The 15,335-nt window shown below is 38.5% G+C and overlaps 1 protein-coding gene across 9 annotated transcripts in view; it reads left to right on the top strand.

Annotated features, from left to right (window-relative positions):
- Positions 1-15,335, top strand: part of LOC119767758 (A-kinase anchor protein 200) — a 157,447-nt gene that overhangs the window by 128,197 nt on the left and 13,915 nt on the right. Inside the window, exon 1 of one of the 9 annotated variants that reach the window (XM_038257195.1) lies at positions 12,187-12,668. The exons of the other annotated variants lie outside the window; for them this stretch is intronic. Within the exon in view, the coding sequence (XP_038113123.1) occupies positions 12,654-12,668 (15 nt within the window). The 5' untranslated portion in view covers positions 12,187-12,653. Of the gene's footprint in view, positions 1-12,186; positions 12,669-15,335 lie in introns of those variants that run through there. 9 annotated transcript variants of the gene reach the window in all.

Raw genomic sequence — 15,335 nt, 5'->3', positions numbered from 1 at the left:
ACATTTTTTTTTGCTTAAAATGTTCAACCGGTACAACTCTTTAACCGGTTGGATGAACCGGTGTAAATTAATCGATTCAAATCTAATTCATATGAATTATTCAAGAATTAAAATAAAAACGTTGATAGTTTACATGTAAATTTTTTTGCCAAAAATGTTCAACCATCTTCAACCGGTTGGATGAACCGGTTCAGCTGAATTGACTCGATTTAGATGTGGAATGATTTTTAAGCAAATTTTTAACAAGTTTGCTATGCCGCTTGACTTTTTTTTGTCTGTCAATAATAGCTTCGCTTTGCTTGGAGACGGTGATTTTAGCGGATTTCAGACTGGATTTCGCCATGTAAATGTGTTGATTTTCCAAAATCTAGGATTTGATAAATGGGAATAAAACTAATTCCACCTGAACCGGATTCCCAACACCGTGCCAACCGTCTAATGGAAAAGGTTCACGATGTCTCCAAACAAGTTTCGCTTGGATTTGGGCGGTTTTTGGAAAGGTGTAAGTTCTATGATACGCTCTAAGCAAGCGTTGCGATCAATGGCATAATGTGTTTAATAATGTTTTGTATTACCAAATTTAGTCCAATTTTTTTCGTTCAGTTCAGCGGGACCATTAAAAAGTATCTTTTGTACTGTACAAAGTCACAATTGCCGCTCGTCAATTCAATAACCCCTCAACCCTGATCGAGTTATTCAAAACACTAGCGTGCCAGAATAATGAAATTAAAAATCGTATTATCTACTCACTCCACAATCCCAGACAAACATTGTGCGAATCCCTCCCTTCACATCAAACCGGTGTGCCCCTATTTTCGCCCTATTCGCAACTGTATTTTCGCCACCCTTACCTTCTCCGCATATCGCCATAATCGCAAACCGTGTGCCGAACAGGATGTTGCCGTATACTAGCAGGCGTCCTCCCCCCCCCCCCTCCGAGCTTACATCCCTAAAGCCCTGTCGTACATCGAGGAGCTAAAGTACTGTCACGTTCCGAAACCACCGCACCTCACCTCGCTCGACTGTATGCAAATCTGCGCTGCAAACATCCTTTGCCGTCAGTCGTCAGTATGTTTGCCAAAGTTACACACACTCACTTGCACAAACACACGCGTCACACACACACTTTTTAGTTCCGGACGATGGGCTTAAAAATTTGATTTGGCCAGAATGGGAAAAAAAAGGCAACCTCAGGACAGAATAAAAAAAAACCTTCAATGAATAGAGAGGAAAAGTGGTGGAAATTTGCGCACACAAACCCTCTGCCTCGAGGCGGTTGTTGCTGGAGCGCGCCAACATACGGAATCTGTCCTGGTCGGTCGGCCGGCACAGGACACGTCCCGGTTAGAATTAATGGACGTCGAAACGCACTTGAAGCAGAATCGCGCGTGGCTCTGTGGCATTGTGGCAGTGGGGTAATTTGGCGATTGTTAGACGAATTTGAAATTGTTTCATTAATTTTTGTTTCAGCGATGGTAAAACATCATCGCGCGATGTATCTCTCGAAAACTTTTCCATGTAAGATTGAACCTTCTCACTATGGTTTACAATTCCTTCTCTGATTTACAACTTTCCTCGCGATGCTTAACGATACCATCGCTCGCTGAATTTTCAACTCCCTCGCGATGGTAAACGAGTCCGACTACGAATTTTCAACTCACTTGCGATGGTTAACAATTTCATCTATGATTTTCCGAGTTTCCTCGCGATGGTAAACGATTCCATCTCTGAATTTTCAACTATGCTCGCGATGGTACACGATTCCATCTCTGATGCTCCGACTTCCCTCACGATGGTAATCAATTCCATCTCTGATTTTTCGACTTTCCTCGCGATAGTCACACGATTCCATCTCGGAATTTCCGACTCACTCGCGATGGTCACTCCGATACCAAAAACTCGCAAAATTCGTTCCACAATTCCCAAATTCCCCTCGCTCTCCCCCTAATCCAAAACTCGCCGAACCATTTCGAGAGGGGGTTTTAATTTCGCACTCTTTTCGCAGGGTAGCCACGCACACAATCGCCGGTTGGAAAAACCCCATTTTCATTACCGCTCTGAAGGGGTTGAAAATGTTGAAACTTTTCCCCTCACCTCCCTCCCCGGGATTTTCCTCCACAAGTTGCGTTCGTTAGCGCCCTCCTTAACTTCCGGATGAGTGCCGCTTTTTGCGAAAAATTTCATCCAAATAATGAAGGACTATTTATCGGGATTAATTTTTTCCTCTCTGGCGCGAGGGTGGCTCGCGTGCTCGCGTTCTTTTGCGAGGATTATGGGCTGCGAGAATTTGTGCTGAGGGAAAAGTTGATGAGTCAGTTTCGAGGAAAAAATGTTGCATTAGTCATCGTGATGGTGGGGCAATTTGAGATGGGAAATGATATGTATTATGCAAGTTATTTTGACAGTTTAAAATTTTCTGCAATTTTTGGAATGACGAGGAGATTTTGGTTACCGGAAAACTCACTTTAACTGCCATTTAGATTAGATTCTATTTGTAGTGGTGGAAAACATCGCGAACCTGCGTGCCACGAACATCGCGAGTGTTGTTTTTCAGCTTCTCGATGAATCGATGGTTTCTCGTGATTGTTCGCGACGTTTCCAACCGCTGCTTTAATCTCAAACCTTCTAGACACAAGTTCTCAACTTAGTTCAAGAATTCTTTTTACGGAATTCTCTGTTTCGAAAATCCCTCGCGATGGTTCGCGATGTTTTCCATCTCTGCCTTTGAAAACTTAGACTAGCTAAATTCGACAAAATTCCAACCTGAAGTGTCCAGCATGAGCTATCAATTCACATCAAGCGGTTAACCGGCACTGCTGATTGCCAAACGTTGGAGCTCTGCCAGAGTTTAACCTGATGAAATCTCGCTTTTTTCCATCCTCTCACCGAAATTAATTTCCCGATCGGTGTTTTTCTCGTTTAGTTTATTCGAAGCCGAAAATCCACTCGAAAAGGATTGAATCAATTTGCAGCTAAACTTTCCCATACACTAAAGTACTTGAGATTTTTCCGCTCGAATCCGAGCTGGAACGGAGAAAGGGCCGCGCCACGTGGGATTTTGCATGTTTGGCCACTTTGGCCCGACTCTTCTGAGCAGAGATAACCCAAAAGGGCACCTAATGCCGAAGTACTTGAACCTTTTTTTGGGAATCGAATATTTCGGCACTGCGGTCCATTAGACAAATTGAAAGTTTATTTTGGTCGATCATCGGCGGTCGTCGTGTTTTTTTTCTTCTGATTTTTATAATCCCATAAAGTTGGACAGAATGCCGGCGCGTGTGTTTTTGAATGATTTTCTTCTGCGTCTATTTTTTTTCTGGAATAGAAAATCGCTGCAATTTTATTAATGGCAGCTGCTGTTTGGACATAGGAAGGAAGTTGGTGTGGCATTTCCACGGATTTTTTTTCTCTCTTCAAATCTTGAATGTTTTTGCTGGTGCGTACGTAGTTTTTGGCGACGCACACGTCAATCAAATCTGGAATCACTTCTTGCAAGGGCTTATGACATTGAAAACAAAATTAGAAAATTTTAATTTCACTTATTTAAAACCAACTTAAACATTTATTCTCACATCTAGTAAATCTACAAAACCTTCTTTCGTAAAAGTTCTCGCAAAAATATTACGAAGACCGGAAGTCAAAGTCGGGACTATTTTGGAACAACGGCCGGATTGCGAATCTGAAGTTTGTTTGGACGGCCATGGAAATAATAAAAGAAACCCGTCAATATCCAGTCCAATGAACGTTTTGCGCAAAATTGCGCGCAAATTTATCTTTATTTTTGTGTCTTTTTCTAAATCGTGGTGGCGGCTTGTCCCATCCGTTCTTTGAAGGTCGTGTTTGCGACGTGTGTGCAATTTTGTTTACATTTTGGATGGACTGTATGTTGGATTAGACAAGGAACATAAATATTTAATTCTTCTAGATTCCTTCAACCTACGTTGAGTAGGCCAATTTTGGTTACTTTTGATTAATACAAACAATACTTCTTCACTTGTTTTGTATTTTTGTTTTTTACATGAATTTATTCAGCATTTTTTTCCTAAAGGATTTCAAAGTGTCAATAGATAAGTGCATAAAATGCAAGAAAAAAATACATACTGTGGAGATTCAATGATTCAATTCAAATAAAAATAAACAATAATTTTAAATATTTAAATATTCAAGAGATTAAGACTCAAAAAAATTAAAAGAATTAAAACGGACTAAAAGTTTCAATTGATCAAAATTTAAGCAAGTAAATTTTTCTAGAGATTCAAAGTATTGAAGAGATTAAAAAAATATGAACCAAATTCCAGTAGATTAAAAAATAATCCAAAAATTTAAATCAAATATCAGGAATTACAAATGTTTTATTCATTTAAAATATCAAGCGACTAAAGTATACATAAGTTACAAAATGTTATTCGAATCAAAATGTTAAAGAGATTTAGAAGATAATCAAGAAACTAAAACTGTTCAAGAAATTCGATTTCAAAGAAACTCGAGATATTTAGAGATTAAATTATTTAAGCGGTCCAAAATATTCCAGAGATTCGAAAGATATTCAAAATATCCTAGCGATTTAAGATAAAATTCAAATCTTTTAGTTTTTCTATGTGCTCGAGACAGAGGTATTTAACGTTAAAACACCTTAATCTTACCAAATTCGAAAGTTCATAAAATTAGTCACCTTCTCAAAAGTCCTCCGCTCAGCAAAGGTACCTAACTAAATGCATCCATTTCACCTAGACCGACGAATCGATCCCATTCATCCCACCTTTAGCGAGAAAACAAATCAATTCCCACATGCGCACTTGAGGAATGTCGTGTCGCCATGATCGCTCAAGATCCCTCCCCTTCGTCGTCTCCGTCGCAGTCTACCAGCCAGCCAGCTCGCCTCGAGTCTGTGTGTGATATGGTTCAACGATCAACTTGAACTTCCCGACTCTTTCAGCAAGAAGTCGCCAAGTGTGTAGGATCCCGTCGTCGCCGGGAAACTACCTACTCCCAGCTTTTGCACCAGATTGCACTTGCAGTGCGTGGGCGATGAACGACGTCTCTCGTTACGACTCAGAGGGGGGAAAGCTGCTAGTTGATTGAATGCCAAGGGACCTGGTTACCCCGAAGGGAAGCACCCAGCAACAACTTCAACCCGCGCGATAGTCTACGGAGACGATTCGATGATCCCAAAGGGCCAGGTAGACTCTGCAGCAACTCCAAACAGAAGAAGAGGGGGCACTTGAAATGGATCTGTCTGTGGAAACGGTACCTCCATTCTGTACAAAGTTGCTCGTGCGGTGTAGTTATCAACTCGCCAAAATCTGCACATCGGCAATCGCAATGCAGAGTTGGCATTCGATTTCGCGCGCCCCCTTTCCCAGGAAACCAACTCCCCCCGAGTCGGGTGAGGAATGCAGCGGCTCTATTTTTATTGGCCAAAGGTATTTTTGCGCCGCCAGTTCGGTGACCGATCAAGCGTAAATCTACCGGTTACACGAGATCGTCGTCTTCGTCGGCGACCACATATGCGACTTAGACGACCGTTTACGCATGATTGAGGGCAAAAGCAAGAGGCCAGGACATCAAAATCCAGAGCGCGGCTCAATTCTCACCGTAAAACATGAGCGAAGAAGGTAACATGATGCTGTCGAGGCAAAACGTAACGTTCTTGGGTTTCCACCCTGTGGTATGAGGAAGGTTCTTGCCATGGTTGGGTTCAGCACCAGAACCTTGCAGAACTTCCCACTCCTCGGTCCGACCACACTATCAACATAAATTTGCGCCGGTTTCTTGATCGATCGATGCACGCGCCGCGTGGAGTTGATTTGCGTAAATTTGATTAGTGGTTGGTGGTAATTTCGGTTTTTAAATTACAAATTGACAAAATACTTACGAAAAACATTTTTGTTTAATTTGTTGGAGAGGTAACTCAGGAGAATATTTTTCATCGCTTTTAAACGAGAAAATCGATAAACCAAAAATTGACGAATTAAACAAGAATTCAAGCATTACTGCGATGATCTAACAACTTAATTATCACCACCTTCAACGGTACGGAACCATCTCCCCGAAAGCGAATCATAATAATAATCATTCCAGGATCCGCTCATAACTTAATTACACCTTGGCACGGCAGGATCGTAAATTTCATGGACCAATAACATTCCTGTTGCTCCATGCCGTTTTGTGGCATTTTCCGACCTCCTCATCACCATCAGGAACAAGGTGTCGAAAATACCACCCGCGCCGCCGTTTTGGAGACCTGCCACGAAAAACCCACCGCAATAATAACCACGCTCAACAAATTAATCTCCTCCCCTTTTAATTAATTATGTGTGCACTTTGAAGAAAAATAAGTAGAATCTGAATGTCGCTTTCATTTTAAGAAGCGTTTATTTTTGGTAAACGCTCTCTCAGGAAGACCATTAGGCAGTGTACACAAAACTTCCAAATACGCTGAGGCGACGTCCAACGACGGTTTAACCATTGCAACAATCTACGAAAGGTCACGCGGGCTTGAGCAATTAAGGTGACAGTCGTCGTCGCCGTCGTTCGCAATTTCTACGGCTGATTGATTCCGTCGACCACGTCGACTGCGGAAAGTTGTTATTTTTGGACCACTTTTCGCATCGACAACTATCGACACATCACGCGGTGATAAACAACAACGGCCGAGGTGTCGCCACTGCGGCGACGTTATGGTAGCTTGACGCATTTTTTGGCAATATTTGTCTTCCTAATTCTTCATTTAAAAATCAGATAATTTATTCGGACACATCTCAGACTTTACAAAAAAAAAAAAAAAACAAAACTTAAATTCTTTTCCTAAATTGATAAAATCTGAAGTTTTTTAAAACCAACTAATCCCATATGTTGAATAGTAGATCTGTATGAATGTTGGCTACAACTTGTCAGGCTAGATTTCTGAAATAAGAAAACGTTTTCGTGAAATATCAGATAAACTGGAAAACGTCCAAGCCCCTCCCTTAGTCCTTAAGTGATTCAAACAGTTCTTCTTCAAATTCGAGATATTTGACACTTGGTCCTACTAATGATCTGAACTTCAAAACAGAAGATCAAAGTATCTTTCTGTTCAATTTGTGACAAACGGCCACAACGTCGACGCATTAGCCAGCAGCATATTGTGTGTGTGTGTTTTTGTGGGATGAAAGTGAACCTTGTTTGCGGTCATTTAGAAGGGGTTCGGGGACGCACTCGAAGTGGGTGTCATTAATGAGAGTTTTTGGCAAATGCACTTTAAAAAAAAAGCGAAAACAGTTTCCAAATTGACGTATTTGTTGCACTTACGACATTTTGCAATCACATGACAAACGTTTACACAACACAAAATGAGTGAGTAACGAGTGTGTGTCCCCTGAGTGCCGGAAGATGGTCCTGATTGACGAATGCCGGTGGCATGTTAAGGTTGAACGCTGCGCGTTCACAATCAAAGTGCAATCGCGTCAAATGCGTCGATATCTGGCTCAGACGTCCGTCTATCGACACTTCGGGTCTGGCCCCTCGATTCGATGTCAGTTTCGATTTCAGTTTTGAATGTCAGCCAAGCCAATTGAGCTGAGTCGTCGGATTAGTTCGTGAACCGTGTCGTAACCTTTTCCCACGGAAGCAACCACGCGTCCAGAAGAGTTTTAAAATAAACATCACCCAAAAAAATAATGCTCACTTGCTTGTTGAGTGGAGTCGCTGTCCAAAAAGCAAAAAAAAAAAAAAAGCCAGATGTGTGATCACGAGGACACAAATATTTTCCTTGGTCATTTAGCGCGCACTCAGAAAAATCAAAACACAGCGAGGGAGTGCGAAAACAAATTTGAAAAAATAGAAGGAATATTAGATCGGAAAACAACAGTCGCTTCCTCGGCCTTGACTGCGGTGCACGCGCAACTGTTTTGCCGTTTATGACGCAAAATGGTGATATCCGATGCGATTTGGATGACCTTGGTTTTAAAAAGTCATATCCGTAACGCTGGCACAGACACTCTAATTTACAATGTTAAAACCAAAGGCTTTAACGGAGAAGAAAATGAGAATATTATCACCAATAATCAGGTGATTGATTGCAGAACATGTTTTTCATAGAGAACAATTTTAAAATTCGGAAAAAAAATTAAGGGGTTTGTTATAAGTTAAAGCCGTTGATCAATTTTGAATAAAACTGATCATCACTCTAAAATGCTCTGTAAGGAATTCAGTTAAAAGAATTTCTGCACCAAAATGAATCAGCATGTGCCGGTTGCCTTCTTGTTGAGTGAAATTTTTGAAGGAATGCTGTACAATCATTGACGTCCTAGTTGGCACTCATTGATTAACATTCCAACTCCCAAGGCTCAAAAAAAAGTTGGAACGGTAACTTCAACTCGCTGGTTCTCGGGCATAACTCAACCAATCATTACGATTCTTTTTTCCAGTGATTTGTGAGGATGTCTAGATGAACCTAAGACTTTGCAGAATTCAATTTGATCAAATCTGTAATTTTTGCGATCAAAAACATAGTTCCAACTTTTTTTTTCGCGTGTAAAAAAAAATCGCCAAAAATTCTACGGAGGCAATCGTTTTAAAAAAGGTGGAACGATGTTTTCGGTCGCAGAAAATACAGATTTGTTTAAATCAAGTTCTGAATTTTTTTAGAATCATCGCCATCTTGGATTACATATTGCCTTATCACTTTAGATCATTTCGAGCCAAAAATTCCATTAGGGCACAAAACCAAAAACCGCGATCGAGAAAATCGCTTGCAAAAAGTGGACAACTTGTTTCAATTCCTATTTCTAGAGTTTTTTTTCTGATTATGAAACGCAATAGTTTATAGGACCTTTTCAAAAAAACTTTGAAAAGAAGCTTGACGGATGGTATTTTACTGATGATACGATAAAACACATCATTATCCTCAACTCTGCTTTAATGCTTCTTATTCTATGTTGATTTTCGCAATAAAACTAATAATTTTAAAAAAAATCTCGTTATAAGCCCCTTTTAACTCTCCAACTGTTGTTCATATTTGGCCCTTGAGCAACTCTCTACGAAATCGGCCGATTTCGACCATTTTTATTTTTTGTATTTTTTTATTTAACTCAAACTTTGTGGGGGCCTTCCCAATGACCAAATAAGCTATTTTGCGTCATTGGTTCACCCATACAAGTCTCCATACAATTTTGGCAGCTGTCCATACAAAAATGGTATGTAAATATTCAAACAGCTGTAACTTTTGAATGAATTTTCTGATCAATTTGGTGTCTTCGGCAAAATTGTAGGTATTGTTGAGGATTTTGAGAAAAAAATAGATTTTTTTATCATCTTTTTTTTCACTAAAACTCAATTTCCCAAAATACGTATTTTTTGATTTTCGAGATTTTTTGATATGTTTTAGGGGACAAAAATCCGCAACTTTTGAGCCATAGAGAAACATGGTCAAAAAATCTGCCGCCGAGTTATGAATTTTTGAAAAAATAGTGATTTTTGGAAAAAATCGAAGTTTCATGCAAAAACAAGTTTGACATTATTTTTTAATGCAAAATTGAATTTGCAATCGAAAAGTACTTTACAGATTTTTTGATAAAGGGCTCCGTTTTCAAGATATAGCCACCGAAAGTTTTATTTTAGCGAAATATTTGCAGTTTTTAAAAATAGTGACCATTTCTGATAATATTTTTTTTGAAAAGTTCGGAAAATTTGCTATAAATTTGTCTAAGAGACATTGAAGATTGGACCTCGGGTTGCTGAGATAGAGCCGCTTTAAGAAAAAGAAACACGAAAATTGAAGTTTTCTTAATATCACCAAAAAATCACACCATTTTCTAATGACGATATCTCAGCAATTAATGGTCAGATTTTCAATGATAATACATGAAACATTCGTGAAATTTTACGATATTTTCGAAAAAAATATTTTGAAAATGTTTAAATCAAGACTAGCATTTTAAATGGGCGTAATATTCAATGTTTGGCCCTTTTAAAATGTTAGTCTTGATTGAAAATTTTCCAAAATATTTTTTTTCGAAAAGATCGGAAAATTTCACGAATGTTTCATGTATTAACATTGAAAATCGGACCATTAATTGCTGAGATATCGTCATTAGAAAATTGTGGGCTGTTTGGGTAAAAAACTTCAATTTTCGTGTTTCTTTTTCTTTAAGCCGCTGTATCTCAGCAACCAAAGATCCAATCTTCAATGTCTCTTAGACAATTTTATAGCAAATTTTCTGAACTTTTCAAAAAAAATATTTTTAGAGATGGTCACTCATGGTCACTATTTTTAAAAATTGAAAAACTGCAAATATTTCGCTAAAATCAAACTTTCGGTGGCTATATCTTGAAAACGGAGCCCTTTATCAAAAAATCTGTAAAGTGTAAGGTCCGGTGGTTTAGTGGTTAGCGTGGTAGCCTCTGAATCCCAGTATGGCCTGAGTTCAATCCCAGACGGACCCGGTGGCATTTTTCGAGACGAGATTTGCCTGACCACGCCTTCTATCGGATGGGGAAGTAAAACGTCGGTCCATTTGCGTAAAAGAGGTTTTGAGTGACTCACCACACATAACCTTCGGACGCCTAGAAATGAGCAGAAACTTGCAACAGAGACCACAAAAGACCCGGGGGTCGTTAAAGTGGATTACTTTGCTTTTTTTTACTTTTCGATTGCAAATTCAATTTTGCATTAAAAAATAATGTCAAACTTGTTTTTGCATGAAACTTCGATTTTTTCCAAAAATCACTATTTTTTCAAAAATTCATAACTCGGCGGCAGATTTTTTGACCATGTTTCTCTATGGCTCAAAAGTTGCGGATTTTTGTCCCCTAAAACATATCAAAAAATCTCGAAAATCAAAAAAAATACGTATTTTGGGAAATTGAGTTTTAGTGCAAAAAAAGTTGATAAAAAAATCTGCAAATTTTTTTTCCGTGTGCCTATTTTTTCTCAAAAGTCCTCAACAATACCTACAACTTTGCCGAAGACACCAAATTGATCAGAAAATTCATTCAAAAGTTACAGCTGTTTGAATATTTACATACCATTTTTGTATGGACAGCTGCCAAAATTGTATGGAGACTTGTATGGGTGAACCAATGACACAAAATAGCTTATTTGGTCATAGGGAAGGCCCCCACAAAGTTTGAGCCAAATCAAAAAATACAAATAAAATCCATTTCCGGTTTTGGTAGAGAATTGCTCCCTTTCTAAATGCAATTTCGAAGAGAACTGAAAGGGCACTATAACACTGTCACCGGATTGTTGTTTTAAATGATGTTTATGGGCCCTTTTGTTTAGTTAGAAATAATGAGGAACTCAGTGGAAATTTTGATAATTGGTGAAGTTTTGTGATTGAATAGTGTAGATAAGGTATAAACATTATTCATAAATGTGCTGAAAAGCAGCCGCGTACTTTTGCATGCGATTTTACCACCGGATTTTTTTATGTGTATATTTAAAAAAAATGAAATGAAATGATTGCACAATTTATTTTTATAATATTTCTCTGTTTGCAAATTTTTTTTACCAGGTTTTTTTTTTGTAAAATTTTGAGGGGATATGTTTTTTAGTTGAGTAATAATTTTTGGTAACATTTTTTCAATTAGGCGGTTGCAATTTTTTTTCAAAGTTTATGTCTCGAATCGAGGGACATAAACTTCAAAGAATATTTGCCACGGCCTTATGCACTTTTAGAATTTTTGAAAGAAAGATTCTATTATCTCGAGTAAAGCATACTCTTTGGGATATTTCCAACCAAATTGAACCTGTTTTATGAATTAAATATTGAATCAATTTGTTATCCTTTCAATCCTCCAATTCTCGCTAATCCCAATCCACCTTCCACAAAACTTCAATCGCAATCGATTTCCACCTACTACTCGTTACGTTACGACTGCGCCGAGCGCGCGCGTAACAACTTTGTTGCATCGTCGCAACTGCAGTCGTGTCACACACCCCCAAACACACACACTCACGTAAGAAAGCTTCATCCCAACAAACCCGGGGCTCAAATGGGTGATGTCTGTGCGGTTGAAATGTCGCACCAAGAAGAAAACAAACTCAAGTAGAAACGAATCTCGTCGCAAAAGACCGACTTGGCAGAGCGCAAGAGCAAACTCCCCCCCCTGCGCCATGTCCACCCACTTAAGCTTGCGGGAAACCTCCCGGCCATCGTCGTCGTCATCTTCTTCGGAGCTTGCGACGGGACACACCGGCAGTTAAGTACGACCTAACGCAACTGACTAGTCGCATCGGGACTTGCTTAGAAGCAACTCTTCTTCGGAGACCAACCAAGTCTTGCCTTCTGTCGTGGTGCCAGAGATATAAATTAAATTGTACTCCGTTGCAGCAGAGTCAGTTTCTGCACAGTCGCGTCCGAGTTCGGTTATCCGGCCGTGGAGTCCTTAAAATCGAAACACGTGTGTGTTTGCGCATTTTCCAACGGAAATAATTTCGTCGTCGCGAGTGATCGGAAGTGATCGTGATCTTCGTCCTCTGTGTTGTTTTCTGTGTTTGTGTCCTCTAACTTTGATCAAAGGTTTTTGATCGGCACCTTTTTGGTTTCGGGAGTGTGTTTCTTCGAGCAGTTCGAAGAAGAACTCTTCCATCCGGACAACAAACCGTCAAGATTTTGGTGGTACTCGTGCTCGGGTTTGCAGGAGTTTGCTGTTTGATCGCGTACCTAGCCATGGGAGCCGTGAAGGTGATTAAGGACCTTTGAAATTGGGAGCTGAAAGTGGGATTCTTATCTGGAAGATGAAGTGATAGGAAAACTGTAAAACAGTGAAATAAAAGGACATTGGAAGTTCATGAAATCAAAATGATAACACAGCGGAAGAAGCGATGAACTGTTTACTTAGAAATAATTTAAAAATTTTCGACAACGTTGAAAGTGCATTGAAAACTTTAGGGCAGGGGTGCCCAAAGTATGGCCCGCGGGCCAAACGTGGCCCGCGAGGTGATATTTTGTGGCCCGCGGACCCATTTTGAATGATCATGTAAAATGGCCCGTTGACCACTGTAAAGTGATTTTATACTTTTTCAAAATTTTGGTTTAACGTGGTTTAACGTGGTTGAACGTTTCAATGTGAGTGAAACTAGTAAATAACGTCAAAACTTTCATCAAACATTTTTAGAAATATAAAAAAACGTTCAAGTTTGACTTAGGTAGAATTCTGTAATAGTTGCAAAAATAAAAGTTTTCTTTATTTATTTGCAAGTCATATTGACCCTTTTATGAACTGACCCTCAAACTTACATTGCACTTCCTTAGGGATTCGAACTCATTACAGTTAGATAACGAAATGTGCAAATGTGGAAATTGGAGGATCAAGTTTGCAGCAAATATTTTACAAAGCTTTCGTTGATCAACCCACCCCTCCACCATTATTAAAAAATTGACTCGGCAAACCAGGAGCAAAAATATATTTAAAAAAACTTAAAAAATGAAATTTTATTGCTTTTAGCTGAAATTAATTAAATATGCATTCCTTTGCATTTAAAATCATTTGAGCATGTTTGGGTTTATTAAAAATAATTTGAATTTTAGTGAATTTTCGATGAAATAAATAAATGTTGTTTCGCTTTTTTTTGAAAATAATGATTGCAGGTTAACTATACGGAAGCTTAAAACATTTTCTAAAAGTTTTTTTTCATTGAAATGTTGAAATTCTGGGTCTCAACGATTTTTCATTAGCCACACTTAACTTATAGAAGAATTGTTCAACAAGTGATGTCACCACCATTTTCGAAATATAAAAACAAAACTTTATTTTTTTTAAACACAGGTACATTCAGCTAATAACTTTTTTTTTAAATACCAGAAACAACAAAATCAACAATACCGATAGAAACTCTTATTTTGTGGTTTCTATTATTTTGAAAAGACATTTTTTTAATTAACAGAAATGTAATCTTTTACATTAAAATAACGTAATTTATTTTTTTAGCAACCTTTTTTGTAAATTTGGCCCGCAAGCTCATTTGAGCTTCAAATTTGGCCCAGCCTCCAAAAACTTTGAGCACCCCTGCTTTAGGGGTTAGTGGGTCGACCCTTGGACTTGGAGCTTTGGTTTGGATTTTTGTACAATTGACTTTGTAGAACATCGCGAAGCGCTTCGAATCCACCATTTTATCAATTCGCGTAATCTAGCTATCGAACACTAACTATTTAGTTGCATGGTGGAATGCATAAAATACTGTAAACAGGAAAAGTTGTGCATTAACACCTTAAACCCCTTACATTATGAAAAACATATATCAAAATCACCCTGTTCCTTTAAGATTCACTCACAATAGCAGAACGAGAGGATAACTCTTCCAAATTGAATTGAGAGGATAGTGCCGAAAAAACATCTGGACGCATACTAACAACGAATTGTGTTCATTCGTTCATTGAAACAGTTCATCCCAATAAGTGGCTCATATCGACAATCGGTCATCGAATGTTCATCGAGCCGTGGTCGCCGGTGAAGGCACAGATCGATATGTCAAAGGTCTTGGGTTCAATTCTAGATATCGGCACTAATTTTTATGGATCGAAACCCTTTTCAGCGATTCCACGTCAAATCAGCAGGATCAAGATCAAGAGTGCTCCGATTTGGCTAAAATTTAGTATGGGAGTTCCTTAGCTTAAATCGAAATTAGCTCTCAGCACATTTTGCTACAGAATTCTGATAATTTTTTTTCGGAAAATCCTATAAGGCCGCTGCAAATATTTTTCAAAGTTTATGTCGCTTCCCCACCTTAAAAATCGGTCCGAAAATCAGGAGGAAAAACAAATATTTTTTTCGAAAATCTTCAAAATTTTAATGGAAATTGAAGTCTAATCAACTGAAAACTATACGAAATGCATTTCCTGCGGTTGAAATCATATTTAGCATGTTTGGGCTCGTTTAAAATTATGTTGAATTTTTATTAAATTCCGATGTAAAAGTTATTTTTTTTCGAGAAAAAAATATTTTGGTCAATTTAGGTATTTTAAAAACCAACAATTCGATGCCTCTGTGCTCTCTTGTACTAAGCTACTTAACTATGGCTTGTAATTTGATTTTTATTATTATTTCTTTTTTTGTCTTTAAAAGCCTTTTTTAAAACGTGGCAAACAAAACTTTGTTCAGTCGGTCCGAAGATGTGATTTTTGTTTGAAAAATGTGTTTTTTGTTGTGAAAAACGTTAAAAAGGCATTTTTTGGACCAGCCTATTTCGGATAAGACCACCCTAATCTCCAAACAAAAAAAAAGGTCTAATTATTTTGACCAAGGAACTACGATGTCAAATTTGAGCCAAATCGAAAAACCTATGATCAGGATTCTGCTGATTTGACGTGGAATCGCTAGAATATCGGTTATTGTCGTCTCGGGATTTATCC

Source organism: Culex quinquefasciatus, chromosome 2 (assembly GCF_015732765.1).
Source record: "Culex quinquefasciatus strain JHB chromosome 2, VPISU_Cqui_1.0_pri_paternal, whole genome shotgun sequence".
In the NCBI taxonomy this organism is placed as follows: Eukaryota; Metazoa; Arthropoda; class Insecta; order Diptera; family Culicidae; genus Culex; species Culex quinquefasciatus.
Note: the sequence above shows the minus strand (reverse complement) of the source record. Positions and strands in the feature narration are given on the sequence as shown.